Below are 20,507 nucleotides of genomic sequence, written 5' to 3' on the forward strand. Positions count from 1 at the left end.
CAATCTCTGGTCCAGGAACAAAGATCCTACAGGTGATGTGGCCAAAATGAATAAATAAAAAATAAATGAATAAAAGTATATTTTCAGATGTACTCATTTAAGGTTTTGGTTTGGCCTCTAAAGTAGTTTAGACTTAATCCCAAATATTTGGATTGGTGCTCTGGTGTATATCATTTTTAAATGTCTTAATCAAGCAGATGCCCCTTTTAATGAAATATGTTTGCTTGGAATTTTATTTCCTGAAATTTAAAATATTTAATTTGTACACATACAGCACTCATTTTAGGGGTATCTCCTGACCTTTCCTATCCCAGTTAACTGTGGGAACTCAAGATCGAAGCTGTGTTGGTCCACATGATGCTCTTATTCCCATACTTTTAAGGCTCTAAGTGATATTTTAAGCATTTTCTTCTGAAAGGATGAAGCTCAGCCTCCAGCTCCTAGTAACCACTTCCCAGTGGGACATTATTAAGCAAAGCAGTGGATGAATCAGTGGTTGCATTTTCCTTCTCTACTTGTGACAGGCAACTGGCACTAAGGCACTTCTATCACTAGGTCCAAGCCTGGTCTGCTCAATCCCATAATAGGCCAATGAATTCAAGAGATGAGAGACTAGGTGCTGAGGCAAGAAATATGACTTTTATTCAGAAAACAGCCTGACCAAGAAGATGGCAAACTAATGTCTCAAAATAACCATCTTGTTGAAGGATGGGTGCCAGATTGTTTTATAGAACAGAGAGGAGGAGGAGGAGTTGAGGAAGTAAAGTAGAAAGGCAATAATATCTTGCAAGTATCTCCTGGAATGTCCATCCTTGGGGAAGAGGTGTGTTAATCTCTTCATTCTTGTAGTCATTCACAGTTGGGCAGGGGCAAATTATCTCCCTGTGAGCTGAAAAAAGATGCTTTTAGTTTAGTATTCAGGCAGAGGGCCAGGGTTCCCTGAAGCAGGCCATTATGTATGATTGTAATAACAAAAGCAACAGATTCAAGTCAATGAGAGAGATTTATTTTGGAGAGAGAAGTGGCTCTTTCCTGCAATAATTCCACCACCACTAGAGCCGTGGCCTTGGCCCTGAGTAGGTTCCTCTCAAGGGTGGGGAGAAACAAACTGAAGTGTGCTCCTGATTTGCCTGAAAAGAATGTCTTTTTCCTTGGAAGCACTCACAGGATTCCTTTTGGAACCAAGTCAGGATGAGTCTCCAGACCCGACCCAGACTGTTGAACCTGGCAGCAGTGAGCCTGCTGAGGGATGAGGCCTTGGCCATCGCAGCTCTGGAGTATCTGCCCATCGAACTCTTCCCCCCACTCTTCATGGAAGCCTTCTGGGGAAGTCGAAGTGAGACCCTGAAGGCCATGGTGTATGCCTGGCCCTTTGTCCGTCTGCCTCTGGGGGGCCTGATGCAGAAGCCTCACTTGGGGACCTTAAAAGCAGTTCTGGATGGTCTTGATATCCTGCTTTCCCAAAAAAGTCATTCCAAGTAAGTTAAATCCAGGTAGCCTAGTAGGTTGCTAGAAATCATGAAGAAACACTTGGGGTCAAGAGAGTGAATGGTCAAAGGATAGGCCAGAGACTTTTGATGATGCCAATGAAGACTCTCAGAGTCCTTGGCTATTGCTGAGCTCACTTTGGGGAAATGCCTTCTGGCAGTGAGAGAGTGCCTAGGATGTCAGGAAACCTAAAAGAACATGCCTGACATCCTTCTAGTGATCCTTATGGGTACTAGAAGCAAAGACTGAGGAAGGATGGAAAGGGAAAAGCAGGAAGGTGAGGCAGAGAGGAAAGAAGAGGGCAAGGCTGTAGGAATGTCAAGTATAATTTCAGGTGGGAAGTCAGAGTGTATCCTCAATTCTAAGAGCATCTGTCTACAATGCGGGAGACCTGGGTTCAATCCCTGGGTCGGGAAGATCCACTGGAGCAGGAAATGGCAATCCACTCCAGTGCTATTGCCTGGAAAATTCCATGGACAGAGGAGCCTGATAGGTTACAGTCCATGGGGTCGCAAAGAGTTGAACACGACAGAGCGACTTCACTTACTTACTTTCCTTCAAACAGCCAATCTGCTGTTTCCCCACAGGAGGTGCAAACTGCGGGTGCTGGATTTAAGGAATACTGGCCAGGACTTCTGGAAAATGTGGTCTGGATCAAGTGTCCATGTGTCCTCAAGCTCATCAATGACACCAGTGGCTGAGGTCAGATCAAGGACAGAGCAGCCCTTGGCTCCTTTAGAGGTGTTCATAGAACTGCACTTCAAGGAAAGTATCATAGATGACTTCCTCATCTACCTCATTAGGTGGGTGGAGCAGAGAAAAGCTTCCATACACCTGTGCTCTAATAAGCTGAAGATCACTTCAATGTCCTTAGAAAATATTATGCAGGTCCTGAGTATAGTGCAACTGGACTGTATTCAGGAAGTGGAAGTGAATTGCATTTGGCACCTGTCCACTCTGGCCATGTTTGCTCCTTTCTTGGGCCAAATGAGTAATATACAGAGACTCCATCTCTCCCACATCCATGGGCTAGCATTTGAAGAGGAGGAAGAGTATCACCATGCTGTCCAAATTACCTCTCAGTTCCGCAGGTTGTACCACCTCCGAGATCTGTATTTGGAGACTCCCTCCTTCCTTGAAGGCTGCCTGAACCAGATGCTCAGGTGAGTGTGCACCACTGGCCTGGTAACAGTGTACCCAACACTAGAAAGTCAAAAGCAGTCCTCCCCTTGATACTCTATCCTGAACTGTGATATCATCAGTTCAGTTCAGTCGCTCAGTCGTGTCCGACTCTTTGAGACCCCATGAGTTGCAGCACGCCAGGCTTCCTTGTCCATCACCAACTCCCAGAGTACACCCAAACTCATGTGCATCGAGTCAGTGATGCCATCCAGTGTGATGTCATATAACCACCCAAATCAAGGTAGTGGCCCAAACTAGGATGGAGGATATGGAAAGGGCCATTCTTCTAGGTAGATACAGACTAAGTGTTAGGATGTATGGGTAGTAGGTATGTAATTTTTTCATTGGGCTTCCCAGGTGCCTCAGTGGGTACAGAACCTGCCTGCAGTGCAAGAGATACCAGAGATATGGGTTCAATTCTAGGTCGGGAAGATCCACTGAAGGAGGGCATGGCAACCCACTCCAGTATCCTTGCCTGGAGAATGCCATGGACAGAGGAGCCTGGCCAGCTACGGTCCATAGGCTGCTAAGAGTTAGACACAACTGAAGCGACTGAGCACAGCACAGTTTCTCCATTAGGAAGAGATATCTTTCCTAGATGACTGGAAAAATAGATAAGGGAAGGGGGACTTTGAAAAAGGAAATTTCCATTAGTCCTGAGCATTTCTTAATGAAAGCTCCATGCTCTCCAGTTTTGTGACCGCAAGGAGCCTGTCTCAAATTCCAAGTCTGTAACAAGTTACCTTTTTATCCAGATAAGGTAATTAACATATAGTAAATGCATGATTCAGGCGATGATGGTAATAGAGCAGGAGTCAAAAGAGATGTTAAAAATTGGTAGGTGCCTTGCAAATAATGTAGGGATTTAAGTGAGCCACTGCGGACTGTTATTTCCAGTGGATGTTGTAAGATCTTCCCCAAATTGATCCTCTATGCATATTGCCCAGATGCCTTGAGATAAGAGTGTGTGTGCAAGCTCAGTCACTTCAGTTGTGCTTGGCTCTTTAAAACCCTATGGACTATAACCTGCCAGGCTTCTCTGTCCATGGGATTCTCAGGCATGAATATGGGGTGGATTGCCATGCCCTTCTCCAGAGGATCTTCCCAACCCAGGGATTGAATTCACCTCTGTTATGACTCTTGCCCTGCAGGCTAATTCTTTACCCACTGAGCCACCTGGGAAGGCTGAGATAAGACTGCCTCAGGTCAAATCATGTGCCTAAGTAAGCTTGAATAGGAAGCACTTTAAGTAAGTCTCTTTAAAAAAATTAATTTATTTATATTAATTGGAGGCAAATTACAATATTGTAGTGGTTTTTGCCATACATTGACACGAATAAGCCATGGGTGTGTACCTGTGTCCCCCGTCCTGAACCCCCTTCCCACCTCCCTCCCTATCCTGTCATCTCAGTGCATCACCCCTGAGTGTCCTGTCTCATGCATCGAACCTGGACTGGCGATCTATTTCACATATAGTAATATACATGTTTCAAGGCTATTCTCTCAAATCATCCCATCCTTGCTTTCTCCCACAGAATCCAAAAGTCTGTTCTTTACATTTGTGTCTCTCTTGTTTGTATCTAGGTTAATCGTTACCATCTTTCTAAATTCCATTCATATGCATTAATATACTGTATTGGTGTTTTTCTTTCTGACTTAATTCACTTTGTATAATAGGCTCCAGTTTCACGCACCTCATTAGAACTGATTCAAATGCATTCTTTTTAGGAGCTGAGTACTATTCCATTGTGTATATGTACAACAATTTTCTTATCCATTTGTCTACCGATGGACGTCTAGGTTGCTTCCATGTCCTAGCTATTGTAAACAGTGCTGTGGTGAACATTGGGGTATACAGGTCTCTTTCAATTCTGGTTTCCTTAGTGTTTATGCCTAGCAGTGGGATTGCTGGGTCATATGGCAGTTCTATGTCCATTTATTTAAGGAATCTCCACACTGTTTTCCATAGTGGCTGTACTAGTGTGTATTCCCACCAACAGTGTAGGAGGGTTCCCTTTTCTCTGCACCCTTTCTAGCATTTATTTTTTGTAGACTTTTATAGCAGCCGTTCTGACCGGTGTGAGATGGTACCTCATTGTTGTTTTGATTTGGATTTCTCTGATAATGAGTGATGTTGAGCATTCTTTCATGTGTTTGTTAGCCATCTGTATGTCTTCTTTGGAGAAATGTCTGTTTAGTTCTTTGGGCCATTTTTTGATTGGGTCATTTATTTTTCTGGAATTGAGCTGCAGGAGCTGCTTGTATATTTTGGAGATTAATTCTTTGTCAGTTGCTTCATTTGATATTATTTTCTCCCATTCTGAAGGCTGTTTTTTCACCTTGTTTATAGCTTCCTTCCAGAGAAGGCGATGGCACCCCACTCCAGTACTGTTGCCTGGAAATTCCCATGGACGGAGGAGCCTGGTAGGCTGCAGTCCATGGGGTCGTGAAGAGTCGGACACGACTGAGCAACTTCACTTTCACTTTTCACTTTCATGCATTGGAGAAGGAAATGGCAACCCACTCCAGTGTTCTTGCCTGGAGAATCCCAGGGATGGGGGAGCCTGGTGGGCTGCTGTCTATGGGGTCGCACAGAGTCGAACACGACTGAAGCGACTTAGCAGCAGCAGCATAGCTTCCTTCATTGTGCAAAAGCTTTTACGTTTCATTAGGTACTATTTGTTTATTTTTGCTTTTATTTGCAGTACTCTGGGGGGTGGGTCATAGAGGATTCTGCTGTGATTTATGTCAGAGACTGTTTTGCCTATGTTTTCTTTTAAGAGTTTTATAGTTTCTCATCTTACATTTAGATCTTTAATCTATTTTGAGTTTATTTTTGTGTATGGTGTTAGAAAGCATTCGTTTCATTCGTTTACATGTAGTTGACTAGTTGTCCCATATTCATGCCTCCTTTGTCAAAGATAAAGTGTCCACAGGTGTGTGGATTTATCTCTGGGCTTTCTATTTTGTTCCATTGATCTATAATTCCATCTTTGTGGGAGTACCATACTGTCTTAATGACTGTAGCTTTGTAGTAGAGCCTGAAGTCAGGCAGGTTGATTCCTTCAGTTCCATTCTTCTTTCTCAAGATTGATTTGGTTATTTGAGTTTTTTTGTATTTCCATACAAACTATGAAATTATTTGTTCTAGTTCTTTGAAAAATACTGTTGATATCTTGATAGGTGGAGAAGGCAGTGGCACCCCACTCCAGTCCTCTTGCCTGGAAAATCCCATGGACGGGGAGCCTGGTAGGCTGCAGTCCATGGGGTCACGAACAGTTGGACATGACTGAGCGACTTCACTTTCACTTTTCACTTTCATGCACTGGAGAAGGAAATGGCAACCCACTCCAGTGTTCTTGCCTGGAGAATCCCCGGGATGGGGGAGCCTGGTGGGCTGCCATCTATGGGGTCACACAGAGTCAGACACGACTGAAGTGCCTTAGCAGCAGCAGCAGCAGCAGCAGCAGCAGCAGCAGCAGCAGCAGCAGCTTGATAGGACTTGCATCGAATCTATAGATTGCTTTGGGTAGTATACTCATTTTTACTATATTGATTCTTCTGATCCATGAACATGGTATATTTCTTCTGCTTGTGTCATCTTTGATTTCTTTCATCAGTGTTTTATAGCGTTCTATATATGAGCCTTTTGTTTCTTTAGGTAGATTTATTTCTAAGTATTTTATTCTTTTCGTTGCAATGGTGAATGGAATTGTTTCCTTAATTTCTCTTTCTGTTTTCTCTTTGTTAGTGTATAGGAATGCAAGGGATTTCTGTATGTTGATTTTATTTCCTGCAACTTTACTGTATTCATTGATTAGCTCTAGTATTTCTGGTGGTGTCTTTAGGATTTTCTATGTAGAGGATCATGTCATCTGCAAACAGTAAGAGTTTTACTTCTTCTTTTCCAATCTGGATTCCTTTTATTTCTTTTTTTTCTCTGATTGCTGTGGCCAAAACTTCCAAAACTATGTTGAATAGTAGTGATGAGAGTGGGCACCCTTGTCTTGTTCCTGACTTTAGGGGAAATGCTTTCAATTTTTCACCATTGAGGATAATGTTTACTGTGGGTTTATCATATATGGCTTTTATGATGGTGAGGTATGTTCCTTCTATGCCTCATTTCTGGAGGGTTTTTATCATAAATGGATGTTGAATTTTGTCAAAGGCTTCCTCTGCATCTATTGAGATAATCATATGGCTTTTATATTTCAATTTGTTCACGTGGTATATCACATTGATTGATTTGCAAATATTGAAGAATCCTTGCATTATTGGGATAAAGCCTGCTTGGTCATGATGTATGATTTTTAAAAAATATATTGTTGGATTTTGTTTGCTAGAATTTTGTTGAAGATTTTTGCATCTATGTTCATCAGTGATTTTGGCCTGTAGTTTTCTTTTTTTTTTTTTTGTGGCATCTTTGGTTTTAGTATTAGGGTGATGGTGGCCTCATAGAATGAGTTTGGAAGTTTACCTTCCTCTGCAATTTCTGGAAGAGTTTGATTAAGATAGGTGTTAGCTCTTCTCTAAATTTTTGGTAGAATACACCTGCGAAGCCATCTGGTCCTGGGCTTTTGTTTGTTGGAAGATTTTTGATTAGAGTTTTGATTTCCGTGCTTATGATAGGTCTGTCAAGATTTTCTATTTCTTCCTAGTTCTGTTTTGGAAGGTAATACTTTTCTAAGAATTCATCCATTTCTTCCAAGTTGCCCATTTTGTTGTCATATGGTTGCTGATAGTAGTCTCTTACTATCCTTTGTATTTCTGTGTTGATTTCTCCATTTTCATTTCTAATTTTGTGGGTTTGATTATTCTGTTTTTTTTTCTTGATGGGTCTGGCTAATGGTTTGTCTATTTTATTTATCTTCTCAAAAGAACCAGCTTTTAGTTTTGTTGATTTTTGCTATAGTCTCCTTTGTTTCTTTTTCATGTATTTCTGCCCTAGTTTCTATGATTTCTTTGTTTCTACTAACCCCAGGGATCTTCATTTCTTCTTTTTCTAGTTGTCTTTAGGCATAAAGTTAGGTTATTTATTTGACTTTTCTCTTATTTCTTGAGGTAAGCTTGTATTGCTATGAACCTTCCCCTTAGCACTGCTTTTACTGAATCCCATAGGTTTTGGGTCATGTTTTCATTTTCATTCATTTCTATGCATATTTTGATTTTTTTTGACTTCTTCTGTGATTTGTTGATTATTCAGAAGCATGTTGTTTAGCTTCCATACGTTTGTATTTTTAATAGTTTTTTTTCCCTGCAGTTGACATCTAATCTTACTGCACTGTGATCAGAAAAGATGCTTGAAATGATTTAAAATTTTGAATTTACCAAGGCTAGATTTATGGCCCAGGATGTGATCTAACTTAGAGAATGTTCCATATGCACTTGAGAAAAAGGTGAAATTCATTGTTTTGAGGTGAAATGTCCGACAGATATCAATTAGGTCTAACTGGTCCATTGCATCATTTAAAGTTTGTGTTTCCTTGTTAATTTTGTGTTTAGTTGATCTATTCATAGGTGTGAGTGGGGTATTAAAGTCTTCCACTATTATTGTGTCATTGTTAATTTTCCCTTTCATACTTGTTAGCATTTGCCTTACATATTGCAGTACTCCTATGTGGGGTGCATATATATTTATAAATTCCACAGTTTATTGTGATCCACACAGTCAAAGGCTTTGGCATAGTCAATAAAGCAGAAATAGATGTTTTTCTGGAACTCTCTTGCTTTTTCCATGATCCAGCGGATGTTGGCAATTTGATCTCTGGTTCCTCTGCCTTTTCTAAAACCAGCTTGAACATCTGGAACATCACCGTTCACATATTGCTGAAGCCTGGCTTGGAGAATTTTGAGCATTACTTTGCTAGTGTGTGAGATGAATGCAATTGTGTGGTAGTTTGAGCATTCTTTGGCATTGCCTTTCTTTGGGATTGGAATGAAAACTGACCATTTCCAGTCCTGTGATCACTGCTGAGTTTTCCAAATTTGCTGGCATATTGAGTGCAGCACTTTCACAGCATCATCTTTCAGGATTTGAAATAGCTCAACTGGAATTCCATCACCTCCACTAGCTTTGTTTGTAGTGATGCTTTCTAAGGCCCACTTGACTTCACATTCCAGAATGTCTGGCTCTAGGTGAGTGATCACAAAATCGTGATTATCTGGGTTGTGAAGATCTTTTTTGTACAGTTCTTCTGTGTATTCTTGCCACCTCTTAATATCTTCTGCTTCTGTTAGGTCCATATCACTTCTGTCCTTTGTCGAACCCATCTTTGCCTGAATTGTTCCCTTGCTATCTCTAATTTTCTTGAAGATATCTCTAGTATTTCCCATTCTGTTGTTTTCCTCTATTTCTTTGCACTGATCCCTGAGGAAGGTTGTCTTATCTCTCCTTGCTATTCTTTGGAACTCTGCATTCAGACGCTTATATCTTTCCTTTTCCCATTTGCTTTTCGCCTCTCTTCTTTTCACAGCTATACGTAAGGCCTCCCCAGACAGCCATTTTGCTTTTTTGCATTTCTTTTCCACGGGGATGGTCTTGATCCCTGTCTCCTGTACAATGTCACGAACCTCATTACATAGTTCATCAGGCACTCTATCTATCAGATCTAGGCCCTTAAATCTAGTTTTCACTTCCACTGTATAATCATAAGGGATTTGATTTAGGTCATACCTGTGTGGTCTAGCGGTTTTCCCTACTTTCTTCAATTTAAGTCTGAATTTGGCACTAAGGAGTTCATGATCTGAGCCACAGTCAGCTCCTGGTCTTGTTTTTGTTGACTGTATAGAGCTTCTCCGTCTTTGGCTGCAAAGAATATAATCAATCTGATTTCGGTGTTGACCATCTGGTGATGTCCATGTGTAGAGTCTTCTCTTGTGTTGTTGGAAGAGGGTGTTTTCTATGACCAGTGCATTCTCTTGGCAAAACTCTATTAGTCTTTGCCCTGCTTCATTCCACATTCCAAGGCCAAATTTGCCTGTTACTCTAGGTGTTTCTTGATATCCTACTTTTGCATTCCAGTCCCCTATAATGAAAAGGACATTTTTTTTGGGTGTTAGTTCTAAAAGGTCTTGTAGGTCTTCATAGAACCGTTCAACTTCAGCTTCTTCAGCATTACTGGTTGGAGCATAGACTTGGATTACGGTGATATTGAATGGTTTGCCTTGGAAATGAACAGAGATCATTCTGTCATTTTTGAGATTGCATCCAAGTACTGCATTTCGGACTCTTTTGTTGACCATGATGGCTACTCCATTTCTTCTGAGGGATTCCTGCCTGCAGTAGTAGATATAATGGTCATCTGAGTTAAATTCACCCATTCCAGTCCATTTTAGTTCTCTGATTCCTAGAATGTCAACATTCACTCTTGCCATCTCCTGTTTGACCACTTCCAATTTGCCTTGATTCATGGACCTGATATTCCAGGTTCCTATGCAATATTGCTCTTTACAACATCAGACCTTGCTTCTATCACCAGTCATATCCACAGCTGGGTATTGTTTTTGCTTTGGCTCTGTCCCTTCATTCTTTCTGGAGTTATTTCTCCACTGATCTCCAGTAGCATATTGGGCACCTACTGACCTGGGGAGTTCCTCTTTTGGTATCCTATCATTTTGCCTTTTCATACTGTTCATGGGGTTCTCAAGGCAAGAATACTGAAGTGGTTTGCCATTCCCTTCTCCAGTGAACCACATTCTGTCAGACCTCTGCACCATGACCCACCTGTCTTGTGTGGCCCCACAGGCATGGCTTAGTTTCATTGAGTTAGACAAGGCTGTGATCCTAGTGTGATTAGATTGACTAGTTTTCTGTGATTATGGTTTCAGTGTGTCTGCTCTCTGATGCCCTCTTGCAACACCTACTGTCTTACTTGGGTTTATCTTGCCTTGGAGGTGGGGTATCTCTTCACAGCTGCTCCAGCAAAGCGCAGCTGCTGCTCCTTACCTTGGATGAGGGTATCTCCTCACCACCGCCCATCCTGACCTTGAATGTGGAATAGCTCCTCTAGGCCCTCCTGCCACACAGCCACTGCTCCTTGGACATGGGGTTGCTCCTCCCAACCACCGCCCCTGGCCTTGGGCATAGGGTAGCTCCTCTCGGCTGCACTATATGCGCTATGATTTCAATAACCTGATATGCAGATGACACCACCCTTATGACATAAAGTGAAGAACTAAAAAGCCTCTTGATGAAAGTGAAAGTGGAGAGTGAAAAGGTTGGCTTAAAGCTCAACATTTAGAAAACGAAGATCATGGCATCTGGTCCCATTGTTTAATGGGAAATAGATGGGGAAACAGTGGAAACAGTATCAGACTTTATTTTGGGGAGCTCCAAAATCACTGCAGATGGTGATGCAGCCATGAAATTAAAAGATGCTTACTCCTTGGAAGAAAAGTTATGACCAACCTAGATAGCATGTTGAAAAGCAGAGACATTACTTTGCCAACAAAGGTCCATCTAGTCAAGGCTATGGTGTTTCCAGTGGTCATGTATGGATGTTAAGAGTTGGACTGTGAAGAAGGCTGAGCACTGAAGAATTGATGCTTTTGAACTGTGGTGTTGGAGAAGACTCTTGAGAGTCCCTTGGACTGCAAGGAGATCCAACCAGTCCACTCTGAAGGAGATCAGCCCTGGGATTTCTTTGGAAAGAATGATGCTGAAGCTGAAACTTCAGTACTTTGGCCACCTCATGTGAAGAGTTGACTCATTGGAAAAGACTCTGATGCTGGGAGGGATTGGGGGCAGGAGGAGAAGGGGACGACAGAGGATGAGATGGCTGGATGGCATCACTGACTCGATGGATGTGAGTCTGAGTGAACTTCAGGAGTTGGTGATGGACAAGGAGTCCTGGCATGCTGCGATTCATGGGGTCGCAAAGAGTCGTACATGACTGAGCGAATGAACTGAACTGAACTGATATTTATAATTGTTATATCTTCTTCTTGGATTGACCCTTTGATCATTATATAGTGTTCTTTGTTTCTTTTCACAGCCTTTGTTTTAAAGTCTATTTTATTTGATATGAGTATTGCTACTTCTGCTTTCTTTTGGTCTCTATTTGCATGGAATATCTTTTTCCAACCCTTCACTTTCAGTCTGTGTGTGTCCCTTGTTTTGAGGTGGGTCTCTTGTAGACAACATATATAGGGGTCCTGTTTTTGTATCCATTCAGCCAGTCTTCGTCTTTTGGTTGGGGCATTCAACCAATTTACGTTTAACATAATTATTGATAAGTATGATCCCGTACTTTATTGTTTTGGGTTTGTGTTTATACACCATTTTTGTGTTTCCTGTCTAGAGAATATCCTTTAACATTTGTTGGAGAGCTGGTTTGGTGGTGCTGAATTCTCTCAGCTTTTGCTTGTCTGTAAAGCTTTTGATTTCTCCTTCATATTTGAATGAGATCCTTGCTGGGTACAGTAATCTGGGCTGTAGGTTATTTTCTTTCATCACTTTAAGTATGTCCTGCTACTCCCTCCTGGCCTGAAGAGTTTCTATTGAAAGATCAGCTGTTATCCTTATAGGAATCCCATTGTGTGTTATTTGTTGTTTTCCCCTTGCTGCTTTTAATATTTTGTGTGTGTGTGTTTGATCTTTGTTAATTTTATTAATATGTGTCTTGGGATGTTTCGCCTTGGGGTTTATCCTCTTTGGGATTCTCTGGGTTTCTTGGACTTGGGTGGCTATTTCCTTCCCTTAGGGAAGTTTTCAACTGTTATCTCAAGTATTTTCTCATGATCTTTCCTTTTGTCTTCTCTTCTGGGAGTCCTATGGTTCGAATGTTGGGGTGTATAGCATTGTGCCAGAGGTCTCTGAGGTTGTCCTCATTTCTTTTCATTTTTTCCTCTCTGTTTCCTTTATTTCCACCATTCTATATTCCTTTCCACTTATCCTATCTTCTGTCTCAGCTATTCTATTGTTGCTTCCCTCCAGAGTGCTTTTGATCTCAGTTATTGCATTATTCATTATTGACTGACTCTTTTTTATTTCTTCTAAGTCTTTGTTAAACATTTCTTGCATCTTCTCAATCCCTTTCTCTAGTCTATTTACCTATTTACATATTTACCTCCATTTTGTTTTCAAGATTTTGGATCATCTTTACTATCATTATTCTGAATTCTTTTCAGGTAGACTCGCTATCTCCTCCTTTTTTTGTTTGGTTTGGTGGGCATTTATCATGTTCCTTTACCTGCTGCATATTTCTCTGCCTTTTCATTTTGTTTAGATTGCTGTGTTTGGGGTGGCCTTTCTGTATGCTGGAAGTTTGTGGTTCCTCTTTATTGTGGAGGTTGCTCCCTGTGGGTGGAGTTGGACTAGTGGCTTGTCAAGGTTTCCCATTTAGGAAGCTTGTGTCAGTGTTCTGATAGTGGAGTTGGATCTCTTCTCTCTGGAATGCAATTAAGTGTCCAATAGTGAGTTTTAAAGTGTCTATGTCTTAGGTGTGACTTTGGGCAGCCTATATTTTAATGCTCAGGGCTCTGTTCCTGCATTTCTGGAGAATTAGCATGGTACTGTCTTGCTCTGGACCTTGTTGGCTCTTGGGTGGAGCTTGGTTTCAGTGTAGGTAAGGAGGCTTTTGGATGAGCTCTTGTCGATTAATGTTCCCTGGAGTCAGGAGTTTTCTGGTGTTGTCAAGTTTTGGATTTAAGCCTCCTGCCTCTGGCTTTCAGTCTTATTCTTACAGTAGCCTTAAGACTTCTCCATCTATACAGCACAGATGATAAAACATCTAGGTTAATGGTGAAAAGATTCTCCACAGTGAGGGACACCCAGAGAGGTTCACAGAGTTACACAGAGAAGAGAAGAGGAAGGAGGGAGATAGAGGTGACAGGGAGGAGAAGAGGGGGAGTCAAAAGGGGAGAGACCAATCTAGCCAGTAATCAGTTCGCTAAGTATTCTCCATAGCCAAGAACACCCAGAGAGATTCATAGAGTTAAGTAGAGAAGAGAAGGGGGAGGAAGGATACAGAGGTGACCTGGGGGAGAAAAGGGAGAGTCAAAAGGGGAGAGAGCAACCAATTCAGTGATCATACCCCTAGGTAAAAATGGATTCATGAAGATTAGATTCTTAAAGGTACAAAATTGATAGCAAATACCAAAAAGCAAAGCTTAAAAATCTAGAGTAGAGCTTAGATTCTCAAAGATACAATATTAAAAATACGAAACAAAATCAATCACAAAAACTATAAAAAATATATATGAAATTTGCTTTAAAAATAGGGTCTTTTTTGAAAAGTAATAGTAGGTTATAAAAATGAAAATTAAAGGAGTAATAAAGAACTAAAAAATTAAAAAATGATAATACTGAAACTGTATCTAGGAATTTCTCTGAAGCTATTGAGGGCAACGTGGAGTTAGTTTAGTTTCAGATAGTTTCTTGTTCCAGCTTATGCTTCTTCTCAAGGTCTATAGGCCCCTTCCAATGCTTAGTCAATGCTAACTACAGGGTTTTAATCCGTTGCATCTGTCACTTCCAGGGCAGTTCTCTCTTCTTTATTTTGGCTTCTTCTGTTTGCAAGTCTTTTCAGTTTCTAATTTCCATCCTGGCACCAGGGGGCGAAGGGGTCATTTATTTAGGCTCACTTGTTCAGTTGGGATGTGGGGAGGGAGGAACACTGTAAACAAATATCACTGGTGTGTGTGGAGAATTCTTGCAGTGTATGGACCACACTAGGTTTGCCTCAGCTCACCACAGCATGTGCTTTCCCAGTCTACACTGCTCAGGCTCCAGGTTGCTCTATAGGGGAACTGTCCTAAGTGGGCCCTGGGTTTTGTGCACTTCTGAGGTCTAAGCTGCTCAGGTTCAGGTTCTCAGGTACACCACAAAGGCATAGATCCATTTGGGCATGCATTTTGTGCCCTTCCCAGGTCCAAGCAGCTCAGGCGACCAGATGCTTGGTGAGTGCACTGTCCCAGGTGGCCAGTGTGTCTTAATCACCTCCCTGGTCCCAGCTACTCAGTTTCCTGGGTGCACTGCAAGAGCACCGTCTCAGGTGTGCCATGTGTCTCCTCTGGGGAGCTGATCTCTGGCTGAGACCCTCCTGGCAGATGTCAACCATCCAGGATCCCAGGAAGACTTGGTTAGTAACTGGGAGCCTGCTCACAGTTTGGTGTAGGATGCCATCTGTGGGGCTGAAATTGCCCCTTGTCTTCTGACTCTGGCTGTCTCCCGCCTGCCTCTCTTCCTCTGGCTGGGGGATGGGCTGGTCCACAGCTGGCTAGCTCTCCTTTGGTGTTCACTCAGTCCTTTGTTCTGTGAGTGGGTCAGGCTGCACCTTAGGTGAGAACTTTTCAAGAGAAAGTACTCTCTCTCTCTTTTTTTTTTTTTTTTTTTATGTTTCTGGCTATCCCACAATTGCTATCTCAAGTTAGCTCCCTCAGATTGTCCTCAGGGCATTTAGGCCCAGTCCTTACCCTAAGCATGCAATCTTGGCCATAAGAGACATACTTAAGGGGTGGTCCTAAGTATGTCTCCTTATACTCCTTATACTTAAGGGGTCCTCCCTGTTCAGCCCCCACTTGATGGTAGTGGATGCAAACTTCTGTGCTACTTCTCTGCTGGGAGTTGCAGTTAGGTGCATATTTGGTGTTCCCCCTTCTCCCCCCAGTTACGCTGCCCTCTGAGATTCCAAAACTCCACACAGACCTGCCAGCGAGAGGGTTTCCTGGTGTTTGGAAACTTCTCCTTCATGACTCCCTCCCCGGGACAGGTCTCCATCCCTAACTCTTTTGTCTCTCTTTTTGTCTTTTATATTTTGTCCTACCTCCTTTCAAAGAGAATAGGCTGCCTTCCCAGGTGCTTGGTGTCCTCCACCAGTGTTCAGAAGTTGGTTTGTGGAAGTTGCTCAGCATTCAAACGATCTTTTGATGAATTTGTAGGGGAGAAAGTGGTCTCCCTGTCCTATTCCTCCATCATCTTAGGACCGCCCCTTAAGTATGTCTCTTATGACCAAAATTCAGTGATGCTCATACTTTATTAGGGCTTCCTTGGTGGCTCAGATGGCAAAGAATCTGCCTGCAATGTGGGAGACCTGAGTTCGATCCCTGGATTGGGAAGATCCCCTGGAGAGAATCTCCACCACAGTATTCTTGCCTGGAGAATCCCCATGGACTGAGGAGCCTGGCAGGCTACAATCCATGTGGTCACAAAGAGTTGGACTTGACTGCAACTAAGCACAGCACAGCACAGCACATACTTGGTTGCAACAAGATGTCAGGCTCTCCTGAATTTGTTTTAGTCTATTCCATTATCTCCATTCATCCTCATAATGAAGTGGAATATGTTTTACTCTTCTTGACACCTCAGGAAAGAGAGTATTTGAGATTGTATGTATTTAATCCAGTCACAAGGAGAATGAAATGATTCTGGTTGAAATAAAATTGGGCATTCTGGGTTTGATCATTATCAGATGGTCAGACCACACTTGGCCTTGGAAAGATCTATTGTCTCTTAACTTGAGGTTACAGTCCACGCCAGATTTTAAAAGACAGATATTTTTCTCCACAGGTGCCTGATGACTCCCTTGGAAAACCTTGCTATAATTCACACTCTCCTTACGGATTCAGACTTAACCCATCTGTCCCAATGTCCAAACATCAGTCAGCTAAAGGGCCTGGATCTGACTGGTGACCTCCTGACGTACTCCAATGCTGAGTGCCTCTCAGTTCTGCTGGAGAAAGTTGCAGGCACACTTGAAAAACTAGACTTAAACATGTGTGGGATTAGGGACTTCCATCTTGAAGCCATCCTGCCTGCCCTGAGCCACTGCTTCCAGCTCAAGTCCTTCAGCATGTGTGGAAACCTCCTCTCCATGGCTATCATGGAGAAGATGCTGCGACACACCTCCACACTGCCCAGTTTAAATAAAGAGCTGTATCCTGTCCCTCAGGAGAGTTTGCTGTCTAGGGGAATCCGTCCACCACAGAGACTTGCACAGTGTCGGGCTGAACTGTTTGAGATTCTGAAGGACTTAGGACGTCCCAGGACCATTTGGATTAGCTCTATCTCCTGTCCACAGTGTGAAGGTCATGCATTCTCTCATCCTGAGCCCATTATATACCAGGGAAATATCCTTTCCTAGTTGACTGCCTATATCACTGCCTATATCACATCATAAGGGAACAGAAACTCATGGTTTGAGATATCTGCTCAATGTGAATATGAGAAGAAAAAGTGATTCAGCAAAGGTGCAGGATTGCAGAGGGAAAAGTTGACTCTGAGAGGAAAAAGGGGCTTGGAGGACAAGTGTCCTAAAGAGCCAGAAAGATGAACCTAAATTTCATGAGGTGAATTTGGAGCTTTTGACATATGAAGTTACCCATGGTTGGATGTTTCTAAAGATATGGTAAAAAATAAAGAGGCTTTCCGTGTAAATTTACTGCTGCTTTCTCTGATGTGTTATTCAGTTTTCTCATTTTATACATCAGAAGTCTCCAGATGCTGATAAAAGATTAAGGCACTGAATTGTCTATGATCTGAAACATTACCATTTAAGCAAGTTCTGTATTCTTTCTGGGTTGTCTCTTGCTTCTGCACTTATTTCTGAGGCTGATCACTGGGTTAATACACAGAAAGGGGAACATACTCAGTGTTCAATGAGCCATTGAAGAGCTCTTGGTAGGGCCCTCACTGCTGATTCAGGTCATGGTCCTGGACGTGACCAGTCCTCATGCTTCTCCTGCTGTGTCCATAAGTCTCGGCCACTGCTGGGAAGGTCAGAGAATGCATAGGAGAGATTGAAGTTATCTCTCGGGATAGACATTCTGAGCCTCAGATCTCCTAGGCTACTTGCTTATAGATCAGACCAAAGGATAAAAATTACTTTGACAAGTAGGGCTTGTTAGTTTGGTAATAAAAAACTAACAGAAATGAGTTAGTACAAGGTTAGTACAAAAGTTAGTACAAGGAAAGAAATCTTAAAGATGAGAGCAGAAATAAATGAGATGGAAATGAAAACAATAAAAGAGATCAATGAGTTTTGTTTTTTAGATCAATGAGACTAAAAACTGAGCAAAATTGATAAACCTTTATCCAGACTTATCAAGAAAAAGAGGGAGAGGACTCATGTCAATAAAATTAGAAATGAACAGAGAAGTTACAACTGACATCACATAAACACAGAGGATCGACAGACTCCCACAAGCAACTATATACTAATAAAATGGACAACTTAGAAGAAATGGACAAATCCTTAGAAAGGTACAACCTTCTAAACCTGAACCAGGAAGCAAGAGAAAACATGAAGAGGCCAATCACAAACACTAAAATTGAAACTGATTTAAAAACTTCCAGAAAACAAAAGTCCAGGACCAGATGGCTCCACAGGAGAATTCTATCAAACATTTAAAGAGTTAACACCTATCCTCCTCCTATTTCATCAAGTTGTAGAGCAAGAAACACTCCCAAGTTATTTTATGGGACCACTATCTCCCTGATACCAAACCACACAAAGATATGCTCAAAAAAGAAAATTATTGGCCAATATCACCGATGACCACAGACACAAAAATCCTTAACAAAACACTTCCAGATATCAATAGAATCCAACAATATATCGAAAAGATCATACACCATGATCAAATTGGATTCACCCCAAGGATGCAAGGATTCTTCAGTATATGCAAATCAATCACCATGACACACCACATTAACCAACTGAAAAATGAAAAACATAAATGAAAAACATCTATGAAAAAAATCTCAATAGATGCAGAATAATCTTTTGACAAAAATTCAACACCCATTTATAATTAAAATGAAAGGACAAACAAAACTGCTAAACCTTTAGCCAGACAATTTAAGTAAAAAACAGAGAAGATTCAAATCAATAAAAATAGAAATGAAAAAGGAGAAGTTACAAGTGACACCTTATTTTTATGAAAAATGTCTCAGGGAAGTAGGCATAAAGGGAACTTGTTTCAACATAATAAGTATATGACAAACTCACAGAAAATATCATTCTTAACGGTGAAAAACAAAGCATTTCCTCAAATATCAGAAACAAGACAATAATGTGTATTCCTGTCCCTATTATTTGATATAGTTTTTAAAGTCCTAGCTTTGGCAATCAGAGAAGAAAAAGAAATACAAGAAATCCAGTTTGGAAAAATATAAAGTGAAACTCTTACTGTTTACAGATGACATGACTGTATAAATACAAAATCCTAAATATACTACTAGAAAACCAGTAGACCTCATCAATGAATTTGGTAATATTAAAGTTTACAAAGTTAATACACATAAATCTGTTAATACACATAACAGATAAATCAAACAAATCTGTTTAACACATAAATCAAACAGATTATCCTATTTAGGATTGCGTAAAAAAGAATAAAATACCTATAAATACACCTATCTAAGGAGGCAAAAGACCTGTACTCAGAAAACTATAAGGTATAGATGAAAGAAATAAATAACACAAACAGATGGAGAGACAGACCATGTTTCTTTTTGGAAGAGTCAATAAGGTCAAATGACTATACTACACAAATCTATAGATTCAACACAATCCCTATCAAGTTACCAATAGCATTTTTTGCAGCATCAGAACCAAAAATTTTACAATTTGTATGGATGCAAAAAAGACCATGAATACCCAGAGCAACTTTGAGAGAAAAATGTAGCTGTATGAGGCAGAAAAATGAGGCTCTCTGACCTCAGACTTTACAACAAAGCTATAGCAATTAAATAGTATGGTTCTGGCACAAAATCAGAAATATAGAACGATGGAACAGGATAGAAAGTCCAGTGGTAAACCCACGCATCAATTGTTATCTAATCTCTGACAAAGAAGACAAGCATATACAATGGACAAAAGACAGTCTTTTCAATAAGTGGTGCTGGAAAATTGGACAGCATAAACAGAATAAAATTCAAGCATTCCTTAACACCAAACACAAAAATAAACTCAAAATAGATTAAAGAACTAAATGTAAGTCTGGATACTGTAAAACTCTTAGAGGAAAGCATAGGAAGAACATTCTCTGACATTAATAATAGCAAGAATTAATTTCAAAATATACAAGCAGCTCATGCAGCTCAGTACCAGAAAAATAAACTACCCAATAAAAAAATGGGCCAAAGAGCTAAACAGACATTTCTCCAAAGAAGACATACAGATGGATAACAAACACATGAAAAGATGCTCAACATCACTCATTATCAGAGAAATGCAAATCAAAACCAGAATGGCTGCTATCAAAAAGTCTACAAACAATAAATGCTTGAGAGGGTGTGGAGAAAAGGGAACCCTCTTACACTGTTGGTGGGAATGCAAACTAGTACAGCCATTATGGAAAACAGTGTGGAGATTCCTTAAAAAACTGGAAATAGAACTGCCATATGACCCAGCAATTCCACTGCTGGGTATACACATTGAGGAAAGCAGAATTGAAAGAGACATGTGTACCCCAATGTTCATCACAGCACTGTTTACAATAGCTAGGACATGGAAGCAACCTAGATGTCCATTGGCAGACAGATGGATAAGAAAGCTGTTGTACATATACACAATGGGATATTACTCAGCTAATAAAAAGAACATGTTTGAATCAGTTCTAATGAAGTGGATGAAATGAGCCTATTATACAGAGTGAAGTAAATCAGAAAGAAAAATAATACAGTATATTAACACACATATATATATAGAATTTTGAAACAGTTCAACTGGAAGAAACACAAGCTGGAATCAAGATTGCCAGGAGAAATATCAATAACCTCAGATATGCAGATGACACCACCCTTATGGCAGAAAGTGAAGAGGAGCTAAAAAGCCTCTTGATGAAAGTGAAAGAGGAGAGTGAAAAAGTTGGCTTAAAGCTCAACATTCAGAAAA

General features: G+C 41.0%; 1 protein-coding gene across 1 annotated transcript in view; it reads left to right on the plus strand.

Moving 5' to 3' along the window:
• The first annotated feature begins 1,191 nt into the window (after positions 1-1,191).
• LOC120879813 (PRAME family member 9/15-like) overlaps positions 1,192-20,507 on the plus strand; it is a 21,771-nt gene continuing 2,455 nt past the window's right edge. Inside the window, exons 1-3 of the mRNA XM_040262810.1 lie at positions 1,192-1,478; positions 2,076-2,651; positions 16,178-16,621. Of these exons, the coding sequence (XP_040118744.1) occupies positions 1,192-1,478; positions 2,076-2,651; positions 16,178-16,621 (1,307 nt within the window). The remainder of the gene's footprint in view (positions 1,479-2,075; positions 2,652-16,177; positions 16,622-20,507) is intronic.

Source organism: Oryx dammah, unplaced genomic scaffold, assembly GCF_014754425.2.
Source record: "Oryx dammah isolate SB20612 unplaced genomic scaffold, SCBI_Odam_1.1 HiC_scaffold_21, whole genome shotgun sequence".
Classification (NCBI taxonomy): domain Eukaryota; kingdom Metazoa; phylum Chordata; class Mammalia; order Artiodactyla; family Bovidae; genus Oryx; species Oryx dammah.